At 42.1% G+C, this 15315-nt stretch overlaps 1 protein-coding gene across 11 annotated transcripts in view; it reads right to left on the reverse strand.

Moving 5' to 3' along the window:
- The window catches only part of SLC20A2 (solute carrier family 20 member 2), a 59082-nt gene that overhangs the window by 32037 nt on the left and 11730 nt on the right, over positions 1 to 15315 (reverse strand). For 8 of the 11 annotated variants that reach the window (XR_008466617.1, XR_008466616.1, XM_054202987.1 and 5 more), the window contains exons 1-2: positions 7786 to 7920; positions 1357 to 1907 (exon numbers count right to left, since the gene is read on the reverse strand). Coding sequence is in view for 9 of the 11 variants with exons in the window: in XM_054202987.1 (XP_054058962.1) it covers positions 1357 to 1645 (289 nt within the window). In the remaining 2 variants the exon portion in view is untranslated. Of the gene's footprint in view, positions 1 to 1356; positions 1908 to 7018; positions 7269 to 7616; positions 7739 to 7785; positions 7921 to 15315 lie in introns of those variants that run through there. The other 3 variants (XM_054202988.1, XM_054202990.1, XM_054202989.1) reach the window with 3 other exon arrangements.

The raw sequence follows: 15315 nt of genomic DNA on the forward strand, positions 1-15315 counted from the left end.
GGGTGCCCAAGAGCATTTGATGTGGTTTAAGTTGGCAGCATCACAGAGGGACCATTTGGCGAAGCGTCTGCGGTCCCAGCAGTGACTTCTCGCTAGTCAACCCCTCTCCCCCTTGGGCAGGGGAAGGTGGCCAACCCTCAGGAGGCTCAGGAGCAGTAAAAGCCCAAGCGAACCACCTCCCTGCTCTAAGCACACAAAGCCACCTCAGACAAGTCCAGAAACCAGCACTCAATGTCCATCTTGAGCCATTAAAATTTAAAAAAAAAAGCAAAATTTTCCCATTTCCCCAAAGAAATGGGAAAATAACCGCATGTAGTAGACCTCTGCACGGATTCACCTATCTCATGTGCAGGTCCTGCCCGAAAACTGTGGGGAGGTTCAAGGGGGTAGGTGGAAATAATATTTAGGTTAGGTTTAAGGAAGAAAAATCTTTGAGTGGAGCATCCCTTTCAAACAGAGGACGCTGCGATGCTGGTATAAACCACCTCACGCTGGCGTGGGATGCCAGGGACCTGCCAGACTGAAGAAGTGGTGGTGGGACGGGCAGGCTGGCCCCTTGCCTGGGCTGCGTCTCCCACAGTGAAAGGGTTTCCTTCCTGCTGCCTCCTGCTCTTTAAAAGCAGGTTTGCTATTGATCCTTGAGAGAGCGCTCCAAAAGCGCACAAAGCCTCTTGCATATAAACAAAGAGTAAATACCGTGGCTTAATGTTACTTACCTCAGAATATGCTATTTGTTCTAAACAGAGATTAATTTAACTGCAAACAAGAGCACGCGGAGCAGACTCTAAGGTAGTCTGAACTGCTGTCGCTTTGAGTCAGAAAAATTAAAAAGACCTTACTATCTTTACTGCTCCTTTAATTTTGCCATGGACAAGGGTGAAGTGTATTATTAATTGCAATCACTCAGCTAGACAATCAGTTTAAGCGAATATGTTTGGATTTTCTGTAATTTTTTGAAACGATTTAGGTAATTCCTTCTCGTACGTATTCATGGCAAACTGCTGTTTCTGTAGGATCTTCCGTACAGTCACAAATGCTATGCTTGCATGTTTTCCATGTGCCATCAAAAAAATCTCCAAAATAATTTTTTCAGTACCCTAGGAATACATATATATGATTCATTATGTTAAATGTTTTTTTCTTCTATTAGTTAAATGGCTGAACCATTGAAAAATGTAAATGAATAGAAGCATTTAAAAAACACAGGAGACTAAAAAAAGGAATACAGGCCCCTGCATTCACAGAAAACCAGAAGTGCAAATACAGAAGATGCAAAGACTTAATTAACAATATTCACAAGGAACAGGATGACAAACACACAACGAACGTTACTTGGAATAGGAAAGTATTACTTACCAACCATTGCACTCACTTCTCCTGCCATCAGCAGTGGGATGCTGTTGTTGTACAGGTTAACATCAATGATACCTTTCCGAATCGTTTCTCCTACTTTTGCTCCCAGTAATACTGAGCCAGTGGTTTCAAAAATCGAAGCCAAAATGCAAGCCTGGCGTAAAGTAACAACACCAGAGCCCACAGCCGTTCCGAAAGAATTGGCAACATCATTTGCACCCACCGAAAAGGCTAAAATAAAAGCAATGATAAAACCCACAATGACCATCCACAGGCACTCATCCACTGCCATCTTTCCCCAAACCGTAGATTAGCTTCCCCTTTGCAAATAGTTAATAGTCAAGGCTGGAGGGCACCGTAACGGATTTGGAAAGCAGATTTCTTGTAAACAATGAGTTCTCTCTGGAAAGTGCTGGGTAGTGTTAGAATGTGAAGAAACTGCTAACTGCTGATTTTCAAACTACTATAAATACTGTTCATTTGGCTGCCTTCAGTCAGCAGTGAAACACATTCCATATTTTGCTCCCAAACTGGTACAACTGCGATGTTCTGTCCTGCAACAGAAAAAAAAAAGGGAAAAAAAAATTAAAAAAAAAGGGGGGAATACTCAGCAGAGCCCGTAACAATGTGTGTTTTCAGAAGTAAACAGATGATTTAAATCCACTAATGGGGTCCTACCTCAGCATGTGACTGTTCTAATCATAAAGCAATTCAGAAAAGGTTAAAATTAGGTCACCTCCAAAGCAATATGTTTCTTGCAATATCACTGACCGAGAAAACCTTTTGAGCAATTTAAAAGGATTTAGTTGGGGGGTTTGTTTGTTTTGCATTTACCGAGCAGTGCGATAAGCTCTCCTTCTAGAAGGAGGATCCTTTTTGGCTCTTTGCACCCAGTGAATATAAGACACGTAGAATATATAGACCATACCATGCAGCCTGATTCCCAGCTGATGTATATCACCTAGCTCCACCGACCTCAGCAGAGCTCTCACGAGGCTATCAGCGGAGACAGGGACGCACTCCTTTTTGAAAAATGATTTTATCTCTATGCCTGTCTAGGAAACACCACCGAAAATACTCTGATAAGCATTAATATTCATCTATTACTGTTACCACAGCTTCTCAGTCACTGAAACAGCACAATAATCATGACATTCCCATGTATTCCTGCAGGTCTAGGGAAGTCTATTAAAAAAGTTTTTGAGCTCTCTGCTCTTACCTATAGACAGTTACCATTTACTAACAGGTTTATTATATTCAAACCTTCAAACTAGACACCTTCTAGTATTTCTTTTGATGGTTTCAGTTTTATGATTGCCTTTTGAATTACATTTTAATTAGTCTAATCAGAAAAAAAGAGTGAGCTCTTTCAAACCGAAAAAATGGACAGAGAGAAAGGGACTTTAAAAAAATAAAACCTTCACCGTCCAAAAGCCTGTTAAGCAGAGCAACAAGGCCCACACTGATGTCAAGCTGGTCAAAAGCTAGAAGCAAATTTGCCAAACCACCTGTCTCTTCTGCTGGCTACTTCTCTTCGGCTAGCAGCCGCCATGACAACATCCCATGCCACCCTCTGCTTTCCTATCCATATTGTTTGGCTCCAGAAAAGTGTCATTTTGGACATGACAAGGGGTCAAATTAACATGTAGGAGCAAATACCCATCAGCCAACTCCACCCGTTTTAAGAAGCATTTCAAGAGACTAGGAGTTATCAGATGAAATGCTCGAAGCCCACCTCCTGCTCTCTCTCAGTTTCCCCACCGTCACTTCAGTCTCATACCCATGGTTTCAAGACCATGCTTAATTTCTTTCGATGAACCCAGTGCAATGTAGGTCCTGCGGTGGCAGGGAGAAAGGTCTCTGAAACCTCTGAAATAAGAGCAAAACTAAAAAAATAAAAGAAATTTAGCACATTCCTAAGATGCTAGATCCTCGAGAACAACCAACAGGAAAATACCACATCTATACGTAAGTGTTTCCTAGAAAACCCTGAAGTTGATGCCAAGGATTGATGTTTTCTCTAGAGATACATATTCAGCAGAAAAGATGTCCCTCTTTCTTTCTCCAGGCTCCAAACTGGCTGAACAACTGTCACTCCAGTGTTTTCCAGACATGAAGCAGACATCAATCCTTGAACGCCTTACACTTTAAAATAACATCTCAGAAGGTCTTAGCGGCTAAAAACATTTGTATAAGGATTTTTATACTATGAGATAACATGTGAAAATGAAGTACCAATGCATTTTTGATGTTTGAAGACTTGTTGCCTTTTATAATTCATGAGCTCTCAGCCCACTGAGTGGAAAAGGACTTGACAGAGACAGAAAAGGCTAACAATATTTGGAAGAAACAATTAGAGTTAGCACTTGTTTGCCTGTGAAGGAAGACAAAACTCCATTAAATCCATTCATTAAAAAGATTCTATGATGTATTTCAGATTTTTGCTAGGAGATGAAGTGCTGGACTAGGGTCCTTCCTTGATCCTGAAGATTAATGATTAAATTCTTCATTCTGAGTGGATTCACACAGTACCTTTGCCAAGTTAGCCCCTGTGCCTCAGTCTCCTCTCCTGAAAATGGGCAAAGTTGACTGAGATCCACGCATGCATGCACAGACACTGGCAGACCCGTTTCCTTCGGACGCACAAGATGAACGCTATTCCCAACAGAGATGTGTCTTTTGTCCACTTATCAACCAACCTACCAATTTACTGTGGTAACCCAATTTCTGGGATGAGGAAGAGCAAGGGGAATTGTGACATTCCCCCACTGCAAGGGAGTTCACGGGACAATGTTTGCCAAATCTGGTTCCTCCAGCCACAGCAAGTCCCTGCAGCTTCCAAAATAAACCACTAAGTCACAAGGTTGCCTTTATTAGCTTCCCCGGGAGGGAGGGGGAGAAGAACTCCAGATGGTCCCAAAGCAATTAAGACTTCCAAGCTCCTAAAACTCCTTGTGAGTCTCCCAAAGTTTGTCGGCAGGGCTCTTGGCAAAGGGCTCTGAGAGGCATCTACATAATCTCCCTCCCCGTGAAATGGGATATACGGCCTCAGGAGAAAAGGGTGTCTTAAGTAAGAAGTCACCCCTCCTGTCATTTTATGCAAGGTGATGGTTCGAAATAGAGCTTCCTCCAAAAATTGGGAGGCTCGACTTGACGTCCATTGCGTTTGCACAAGTGACAGAGCACAGCAACAGCCAAGCCTTGTCTTTAACAAGATGAAAATCCAAAGGAAAAGAGGAAAGGGAATAAACACATGTTTAAAAATTAACATGCAGCCAGCATGTGAACGACTAGGTGCTACTACTTTCAACCTTAAATAACTGCAAGAGATGTTAAACGTTTAAAGAAAGAAATAGAAAGAAAGGGGGAAAAAAGGCACATCTCTGTTGAGAAAGTTTTCAGAAATGCAAAATATCCTCCAAAGTAGGCCAGTGACTAAATACAGACTAAGTCTTCTAGCATGCTTCTTTCTAGAGCCCAAAATACATCTGGCATGCTCAGACACGCTGAGCTATGCCCCTCATCACCTAATCTAACCCAAGATCCTGTGGTATTTCATGTTGTTACTGGGACAAAAAAGAAACTGGAAAAAATGCCGTACAGTAGGGAATGGCCGATCTTCTGGTCTCTGCATGACAGGTGGGAGCCACTAGCCCGTTTCTTTCCTGCGCTTATTTATATTTCATAAACACGCCCCTACATGTGCCAAATGCAATTCAACCTGACCTGCCAGATGCTAGGGAATCCTCCCATTTACCTGCAGGACCGACACCTCCTCTCCACCAAGGCCTCTGCAGTCAGCTGCGCCACGCTCCTGCAGCAGAGCCCGGGTGGAAAAGTTCGTTTTCCTATTTACCCCTCAGATAACTCTTCCTGAGCCAGCCCAGCCTCCACTGCAGCGGCCGTGCTGCCAGCTCAGCCCTGGGCATCGGCAGGGCAGAGGAACTGTGTTAGCGCCGGGGAGCTGCAGGACCCCAAGCTGGAGCGTGCATCTCTGATGGCTGATAGAGCAAAAGGACATGCATGGAGATGAAATTTCAAGTTGTAAGAAGCTAATTTTGTGCTAAGGCAAGTTTTTTAGCTAATATAGTTTGCTTTAATCCACAATTAGAGTATCATACTGAGGAATTGAAGCTTTTAACTTCAACTGAGATTGAAGTCCGAGTTGAAGCCTTTAAGTGGACTTAGAAACTTACAGAACTTGCCCCTCCGTGAGAAAAGTCTGATTTTTGGAAATGCTAAGCACGTCCCTCTGCCTCACTGGCAGATGATCCAGACACCCCCCTCGGACTTTATTTTGTTGCTAGCTAAACATCTTGTTGTAACTCTGTCAACACAAAGTGCACTTTCTTCCCTAAGGGAAGAAAATCTAGGTAAGGAAGCACCTTGATTCATGCAGAATGACAAGTGAATCCCCAGGAAAAAGTCAGAATCTCCTGGTATCAGGAGATCATTTTAGGACATGTTTCTATATGGACACTTACTAAGACAGCTCTCCTGGAAACTATTCACAGTACGCTTCTAAGCCTAGACAGGTTTTTAGGGAAAAAATAATATGAAATTTGAAAAACAAAGTTGTCGTTTTTATTATTTTGCTTGGGGTTTTTTTGCCAAACAAATTGCTGCAAAAGAGAACACAGAAACATCTAACAACAGGGACGAATGGTTAAATAAAAGCCCAGGACAAAGTTCAAAGTCTAGGGCAGCAATCAGAGTGCATTACCCATCAGCAATCCAACTGCGTGACATAAAGGAAACAGAGACACCCCCTCCCACCCCCGATGTCCTTTAATCTTCTTTTCACAGAAAATTAGGGAAGAACCTATTGCACTTCTGAAACACTGAAAGGTATATAAATCATACCATATGCAGCTCATACCGTATATATAGATCATACGATACACAGCTCTTCCGCTCTCAGAAGTTGCCCCATGCTGCGGCTGAAAACTTGCTCCTACTTCGGATGGGACAGAGACTCAGCGAGGTCCCGGTTTTAACTGTTTTGTTGTTGCCCAAGTATGAGCAAAAAATCAAAAGACAGCAGCTAATGTAGCATTTCTGAAGATAAGTCTTACAACTACTCCACATTATGACAAGACAGACGGGGGGGGACGATTTCTTTTCCCTGCAGTGTTGAAAAAAGCAGACATTTCATGATAGACGGTCGCACTGAATTTGTACTGACAGGCAAGTTCACTCCTAGTTACCAGCGTCTGAAAAGTCTGCCCCAAATGCTTACCAGACAGCAGCTTCTAGGAGGTTATTCCATACCCCTCTAATTTCTGTATGTTGCTCTTTATATAAAACCGATCTGTCAGGCTTCCCACCTATGTATATAAACTCATACCAGACCTGACATTCCAGTGTATCGGCACTAAACACAGCACTGCACAGAAACCAAGCCCGATTTATAACCAAAGCTATTAACATCATTCACATCAATAGTCCTTATCGTTTCCAGTCGGTCCTCGGGCCACAAGGCTCACAAGTTGTCTACTTTAAATTACTAATACTACATTCATGATATGGAAGGTGGTATTAATTCAAGTGGTTCAAGACTAAGAACATCCCTATATGGCTCTAAATTACATGCACAGGACTTGTCACAAGGCCAAGCATGATGCAAGGTTAATGCTCCAGTACACAAAAAGCACCCTCAACTTACTTTAAAAAAACATCAGTTACCGCATCCACAGAAGCAGGTTTTGTATCAATCAGTTCCTATTTTAACACGTTCTCAATGCATTTAAGCATACATCACGCTACTACTCGATATGGAAGCACGACTGAAGTTGATCGCTTTCCAAGGACTCCCATCCAGCTTAACATTGCAGAGAGGGACTGTCACCGCCAGCTCCCAAAACTTCCAGAGGATGCTTCCTTTTCTTAGCCCCTATCAACCTCTGTTCCCACCACTGAAAGGTCAAAAATGCATATTAAATATTTAGCAGGAGATTCTGTTGCTGAAAACATTCCCTAAAAACACAGACAGCAGTCACGTTTAAGCAGCAATTCTACAAACAAGTAAGACAGGTAAAGTATCAACAAGTCCTTGTTGTGCATTTGCTGATAAATATCTCTTTCTCTAACTAAAGGACAATGTGATCCTTCAGTGACTGAACAAAGTCCTTCTAACAAGCAAGTGGTTTTTATGATTCGACACTACAGATTTTTAAGATCCATTCAGAGAAAACAAGTGTTCATGGTTATGGAAAACATGTTTTACAGAAGAAAACCATGCACAGAAATCTTTAAAAACTCACCCAGAATTTAAAAGTTGTTTCAAAAGAAAAAGAAGCTAAGTTCTTCCAGCGACTTGCCCTCTCCTGATTGTAAATACAGGCTGAAGTCTAAAATAGACATCCTATCATTCAGCACAGTCACATCTGAACATGCAAACTTCCAGAGGGGAGAAAGAGGGCTATAACTTACACCAGGCAGTTCGGGGATAAAATTCACTCCGGCACAGGAGAGCACACAAGCCAGCACCGAGAAGCATCAATGCAAGTCCAGAGTCTTATTCAGTAGGTGAAAATCTGCCTCCTCTTAAGCAAAGAATTCTGCCGGGGGTGGGCACTGATAAAACACAACACTGCGTCACGACTGCACTAGTGAGACAAACCAATCCAATGAAGCTCATATTAAAAGCAACAAAACGTTCCCTTCCCCCCCCCCCCCCCCCCAAGCGTAGGCATAGACGAGAAAGGAAATCTCATTTTTGACGGCCAGCTGGGAGTTTTGGTGAAATCAGGTAATCTCTGAGGAGCCCCAGGTCTTCTATTCGCAAGCACGCTTAAACGCATGCTGAATTCCAGTGCATGTGACAGTAGGGTGCATACACCCAATCTGGGAAACGTGTTGCATGCTTTTTACTTTATCCATGTCAGCAGAGGTCTCACAGGCTACACAGACTGCAGAAAGTTAAAGATGTGCACAAGTTTTGACTGGAACGACGCCTAAGCAAGCAACTTAGCTTTCAACAGTTCAACCTAAATTACCCAATTCCAAATTCCTTCAACCACTTTCCTTTAAGTGGGAAACATTTTTGCATGTATGTCAAGGCAAAAATAATGTTTGCCTAAAAGCACCCAGCTTAGCTTTTTATAAAATATTTGCTTTAATGCTACATAGCACAATTAAGCCACTTTATTCAGCAAAAAGGAATGTAAATCAAAACTGCATTGTCACAGTTTAAAAATCTGACAGACACAAATTTATTTGGACACATTTATGGTTTATAAATAAATGATTTTTAAATTTCACTTTTAGGTTTTACTCCATTCTGAGTCACTCAAAGCCATGGCATCATATTCCAACATAATAAACTTACATCGGTAAATTTTCTGTGTCCTGAACATTTGAGAAAAGCCAAGTCATCGATTTAGATTTGTAAACACAGACTTGGAAACGTAATTCTTACCTCATCTATTTTTTTCAAGTTTGAATAAAGGGTATTTCTCAACAAAGAGGCAAAAGTTTTCTAAATTGGTTAAATTCAGCTGAAGACGATATTCAGGGATAATTTGGTAAATCTGAAAAGTGGTTTACATTTCTTAAGAAAACTCACATGGATTAGTAAGCCTACATCATCTTCTGCAAAGAATTAGGGCAAAACTCCAGCTAGAAATCTGCAACGCAGAGATGACATTAAAAGTCCCCAACAAAGAAAGAATTCTAAGTATCAGGCCATGATTCTTTGTAAGAAATGCTGACTCTTTATTTAAGGTCAATACCCAACTACTATTAAGCTTGCAATATTAGTGCTAACTTTGTGAAAAGCTGCATCTCCTAAGTCTGGTTGTAAAGTCTTTCCTTTACATCTGTAATAGCTGGCAAACAGGCTTCCCAGTTTTAGAAAAGTGCGAGAGGTTGACACTTTGACACTGGTTTTCCCTTATGTACAAAAGCAACATATTTTAACAAGAGGATTAATCTTTTCCTGCAGATCTAAACACATCTTAATGCTTTTTTTTTGTTTTGTTTTACAAGTAGCATCAATCAATTCAAATGAGAATGATCATAATTGTAAACATGAAGTCAGCCTGTATTTATAAGTCTGGAATCCAGGGTTTTAAGGAAGTGAACAAACACACACAGAGAAACTTTCTTGCAGCACTTATTTAACTTTATAAAGTAAAAAAAAAAAAAAAAAAAGAATGCAAAATATTATTCCATGTTCTCTTTATAGCTGACAAGTTGTTGATGTCTGGCTTGGTAAAGCTCAAACCCGAAGGGTCCGAGTAAGCGCTAAACTCACCCTAGTTCTCCTTTCAGGACCATTCACCCAGCCTAGAGTAACCACCACCAGCGTGCAGATGCAGGCAAAAAGACCGTCGAAAGGACACGTTATTTGGGAGTTATCTACATGGATTTCAAAAGCCAGAAGTTGCCGGCTGGACCTGTGGGAATCATCTGGGATCCAGGAGAACAACAAACTGGAACCATTTGAGTGCTGCTTCCCATGAGCCAGCCCGACCACAGCGGTGGTTTCTTGTTGACCTAAGCTTCAGGGCTCGGTCTACAGGCGAAGCAAAGGATATAATAAACAGCACAGAGAAAAGCAAATATCTTCAAAGTTTTTGTTCTGCTAAATCAGCATTGTGGACCTCAGGGACAGGAAAATTCAAGCCAAGATAGGTTGACCATTAAAAAGTTACAATTTGGAATACCACTAAAGAAGCAGGCAAAGGAAAATTTATATGACCACAAAATAAATTATGAGGATCGGCTTTTGGCAATGGCAGCACCAGTTTGGTTCCCATCAAATCAAATAAAATATTTGCAGAAATTATAAATATCATATATAACAATCTTGATCAGATACCATAATTTTTTTTTAATTGTAATTTATTCTAATAAATCCACAATTGAGAGATCCCTGTTTGATTCAACAAGCCCAAGCTACGCAGATTTATATTCTGGTTTAAATAATATAATAGGACATGCCGATTTCAATAATTAATTTTAAACCCCCTTTGTTTTACATTTCCGCATCAGCTATTTTCTAAAAGATACCCAGGTTCTCATTTACCAGTAACAACTCAAACAACAGTAATTTGCAACTTAATGTAACTTTTATATCAAATGCAAATGGCCTTTTTGCCATTCAGATGGGAACGCTACATATTTAAGTGATTATATGTATTTTAAAATACATACATTTTGAGTAGAAAATAACAGGGGATGATTATAATTTTCTAACATAAAAACCTGTAAGAATTGGAACCTGAATGCCTGTAAACTTCATTTGGTCAGAAACAGAAGTACCATAAAAACATCCAAAAGCTGCAGAACATTGCTCCAGTTACATCGTGCCAACTTAAATAAGGTTACTGACCAGCAATGGGAGCTTTCAGGCTTTCACATACCTGCTGGTACTCTAAAATTGTGAGCCATAAGCAGCCAGAAATGGGGACTTTTTGTTTCCCTTATCAGTATTTCTGCCCCTGGCCCTGGCTCGGAACCGTGATTTCCCCTCAATCTACAAACCAGAATAAAATTAATGAGAAGGAATGAGAACGGGTTGCAGATGACTGCACAGGTACCACATAGTATCTCAAAGAAATACAGCTCTAGCAAAACTCTTCTTTTTGGTTTTGAAGGCTCCCATGACCATCTACACCATGGGGGACTTGAAGAAGGACACCACACACCAATCACGACCTGGAAATCAATCCTGAGGTCCTCAAGGCTAACGGAGATTTAACACAGCTCTATCAAATGCAGCACCATTTCTGGGTGCTTCCGCAACCCCATTGTGCCTAACGAATACCAACAAAACTCTGAATATCTGCTCTGCAGAGAGCTACAAACATCGTTCAAGCTGGAAAGAGCCAGCTCCAACCAACAAAAGCACACCTGCTTTTGCATATTGGGTAGCAAGCTCCAACACATTCTGTTATCTATCAGGATAATCTACAAATAGAAAGAGATGCACTCGTGCTTCACTGCGAGAACAACCATCTCAGGGACTCTCTGGAAAGTCTAATGTGGTAGACATAAAAATTAAGAAGTCACTTGGCATTCAGGCATGGAACAACTCTCTGCTCTGTGGAAGCAAACCATTTGGATGGACTTTCTTGATGGCTTTGAACTCTGTCACACTGTTGTCCAAACCTCTTTTTCCGGCAAGTCCCCAGGCTTTCAAAGAGAACATGCCACTCCATCTAGGAGACGTCCTTTCCTGATGGGCAAGAGGAATTGTCTGTGTTTGCATAGGCATGCAGGAAGAGCTGCCATGGTACAGAGCGTGACCCTGCTTGAGATCACACTTAACTATTGAGCAAGCGAGCCCTGGGAAAATGAAAAGGAGGAACCCACAACGGGAATTGCTGGAGGCCAAGGCTGGTGCAGAGGATGACACAGGCTCCGGGTGCCGTGTGGCCTGGGAGAGCCAGGCTGGCTCCAAACCCTGCCACAGCACAAACCCACACCGAGCCAGGAGGAGTTCAAAGGCAGCAAACCCATTCTGAAGGAGCAAGGCCTTGGCCAATGCTGATTCAAGCACTGGCCCAGTTAATGCTAGGGACTGGACTCGTATTGCCCATGACTCTGGCTGATTCACTGGAGACTGAGCGCACTACATCCATACTAAGCCCAAGGAAAAGGGGTGAACTGCTTCTCTGAGCCTCCCTGAGCTTAAACCACCATTTCACCTCCCCAGCCCCATATCTGAAGAAAGCAATCAGCATGGGCGAAGTATTTCTAAGAGCCCTGGCTACTGCTGACAACTCAAGAAGCATTATTCTGAATTACTAACAGACCTATACTGACTTTACACAGAATACAAAAACTGCCCATGAAACACCCCCGTGGCACTCCAAAAATACAAATTTTGCAAATTCAGAGGCTTATGCAAAGATCTCCTTGGTAAGAAGCCAGAGTGCGGTTGCCAAAAATCAACAATGTGAATTTTTCAGATAAAGGAAACCTGACACCTCAAGCCCCAGATTGCCTGCCATTTCCATTCCGGTTTGGGTTTCAGAGAATAACCGCTGTGGAGTCTTTTCCCCTTGAGCCAGAAGAGATGGTTGGGGCTCCCCTGAGTCCAATGACTCTCTCTCTTCAAAGGGAGCTGGAGTGAGAGAGTTGCTATCAACATGCCAAACCACATTGGCTGGCTCTCACTGGCAACCTCCAAAATCGGTGTGGCCAGCAGGACAGACAACCAACTGCTGCTGAAATGAGCTAGCTGAACGCCAAAAGGAGGAAAGGACCAGGGGCACAACCAAAGAGGGACCATGACACTCAGAGGTGCCGACCAGGGCTATGGGGGTAAGTGGAAGTAGATGAAGCCAATACATTGTGACAATGGAAATTCTGCTGCCTTTTTTTTTTTTCCTATAAGCATTGCATTAATAAAGATATAAAGGTGGAAACAGCAATGAAAGCTGTGACCTTGGCTTCATTTCATAGGAACAGGAGCTAAATATTACACCAGGAGGCTGTTGACTGTGCCTAATTCTGTATGGAGCCCATGCAAAGAATGGCACCTGCCAACTAAAAGGCCTGTTTCCCCCCCAAAATCCAACAGCTGCTTATCTCTGCTCTTCAGAGTCCACGTACTGGTCCACATCTACCTCCTGTAGCGTTTGCTGCTAAAGACAAGAGGAGCACGATGGTGAAGCAAAAACCTTGAGCTCCACCTACAAGGCAGAGTTAACGTCACAGCTACTTCGCTGTAGGCTGACAATGCTGCTGGAGCTAACAGGTGGCCAATAAACTTATCACATTGTCCAGGAATTAAATCATTGCCAATGCAACACACCAAAGAATGTCCCATAGATGGGTACTTGGCTCAGTGAACACCTCTAAGAGGACTTACTAAGGGCATGTGGTCCTGTGAAGCAGGTCAAGAAAAGCTAGGCTTTACCCTCTATGAAGGAAAATGATGCACTTCAATGCTTCTCCCGTATGAGAATCAGCACTGAAAATCTTAGAAAAACTGGACCTACAAACCAGCCCCATACGGTGGGCTTGGTCAGGGATCTTATTATCAAGAACTCTCTCTGCCTTAGATGAGTTACTGCTCATGGAGAGATGGCTCCATGTTTTACCTGGGCTTTTTCTAGCCTGGGAGCAAACCCTGGTAACACTGGCGTTTGTGCCTACATGTGCCTACTGGTCCAGTGCCTACATCTAGGTGGAATACAAAGAGTCTTCCTAAAGGTACCAGCAGAATAACACATTGCCTCCAGTGAACTGACGAGTGTATTCGTCTGCAGCAAGAGCTGGAACAGATAGAATTTCTCCGCTTGCTGACACAGAGGCTATAAAGAGAAAAGAAAGTCATTAAAGTAGCAGAAGATATTTCTTTGAGTACATGGCACCAGCAAACAGGGCCAGCGGTTAATGTGCCTCACCCTCTTAAAAAGGTGTTTATAGCTGAGCTGTGCTGGTGATAGTGGTGCATTACAGCACCCCGGCAGTTGCCCAGAGGAAGAAAGATAGCATGGATGCTGCTGAGAGGTCAGGAATAGCAAAGGGGATTCCACAAGGAACTCTCCCTTCTTCCCCGCCTTTCTGGAGAAGGGTGAGAATCAGAGCTAGCCGTGCCAGGATCCTGTTGTGCCCACCACAGCTTGAATTGGGACTTCCCTACACCTATGCATTTCCCTGGAAGAAAATGACCTAGAGAATGACCAAGAAAATGGCACAGCACTGACAGACCTCTCCACCCCATACAAGCACCAAGAGAAGAGCCACACCACTCCAAGGCAGGGTGCAAAGTCCCAGAGCGCTGAAGTATCGGGGAAAAAATTAAGCAAAAAAGGACAAAAGAACGTAAATAAATAAATAAAATTAAGTCTACAGCAGCCAGGTATGACAACCATGTCACGAGATGAGAGTCCTCTGGAGTATAGAAGCACACGTGGAGCACATTTCTTGCAAGACCTGGAGTGGACCACAGTCTACCTCTGTCATACTGATAAGGAAAAAAATCACTCAGTGTTATCCATAAAACAAACAAGCAAGTGGATCATCATGTAAAGAACACTGAATACTCAGGAAAAAATAAATTCTTTTCAACGAGGAATCCATAATTAATAAACATCTGGTTGTTTCTGGTCACCAAGACCTTCAGAAGTCATAGAAGTCGTTTTCTCCTCTATCTCTTCTACGCATAAGTTAAAAAGGGAAAATCAATTATGCGTTTTTTTCAACTGTCAATCAGTCTCTCAGCCTTGAATTAACCAGATGTTGAATTAAATCCAATGAATAAAATAATGTGAAGAAAACAGTTGCTCTGAAGCAGTGGAATACACTACTCCCCAAATGGGCTTAATATTTCAATCAACGCTGTCTCCAAGCTTTTAACCAATTATCTCCCGCAATTTGATTTTGTTTTCTTTAAATCTTCAGCAGACACGAACTCCTTTGAGTCATTTCATTTAATACAAATAACTAAACAGTTTACAATAAATTTGGGCTATATTACAAGTTTGTTTCTTTCAAATCTGAAGTACCAGGGGTTTAAAATAAACATAATCCTTTCCAGTTTTAAAAATTTGTCAACCATTCTCCAAAGTAAACCAGAACATAGACCACACTGTTCATTAATATTCATTCAACCTAGGATACCTGGTGTCCCTATCTAACGTGAAATTCAGGTGTGCAGAAGACTATTCTGTACCTACTTTAAAATACAATCATCAGTTACTGACAAATATATTTAAAATACGAAAAAAATTACAAACTGGCCCACTGGCTACTCGACTAATCCTGGGATTTTATTTTGTCTGGGATTCTCTAGGGTTTATTCAGAAAACAAAGTAATTGCACAAACTCAGAGGCATAGTTCTCCATCAAGAAAGTCTTCCATATAAACATGCAAAAACCCACACCGAGAGTGCCTCATGGGTGAATCTAAAAAAAGCAAATACTATGAAAGGAGTAATGCTGGAAGAAACACTAGGTGAACGTAGAGGCAGAGGTAATACGAAGAAAACAGAAGCGTGCAGA

This window comes from Rissa tridactyla, chromosome 5, assembly GCF_028500815.1.
Source record: "Rissa tridactyla isolate bRisTri1 chromosome 5, bRisTri1.patW.cur.20221130, whole genome shotgun sequence".
NCBI lineage: Eukaryota > Metazoa > Chordata > Aves > Charadriiformes > Laridae > Rissa > Rissa tridactyla.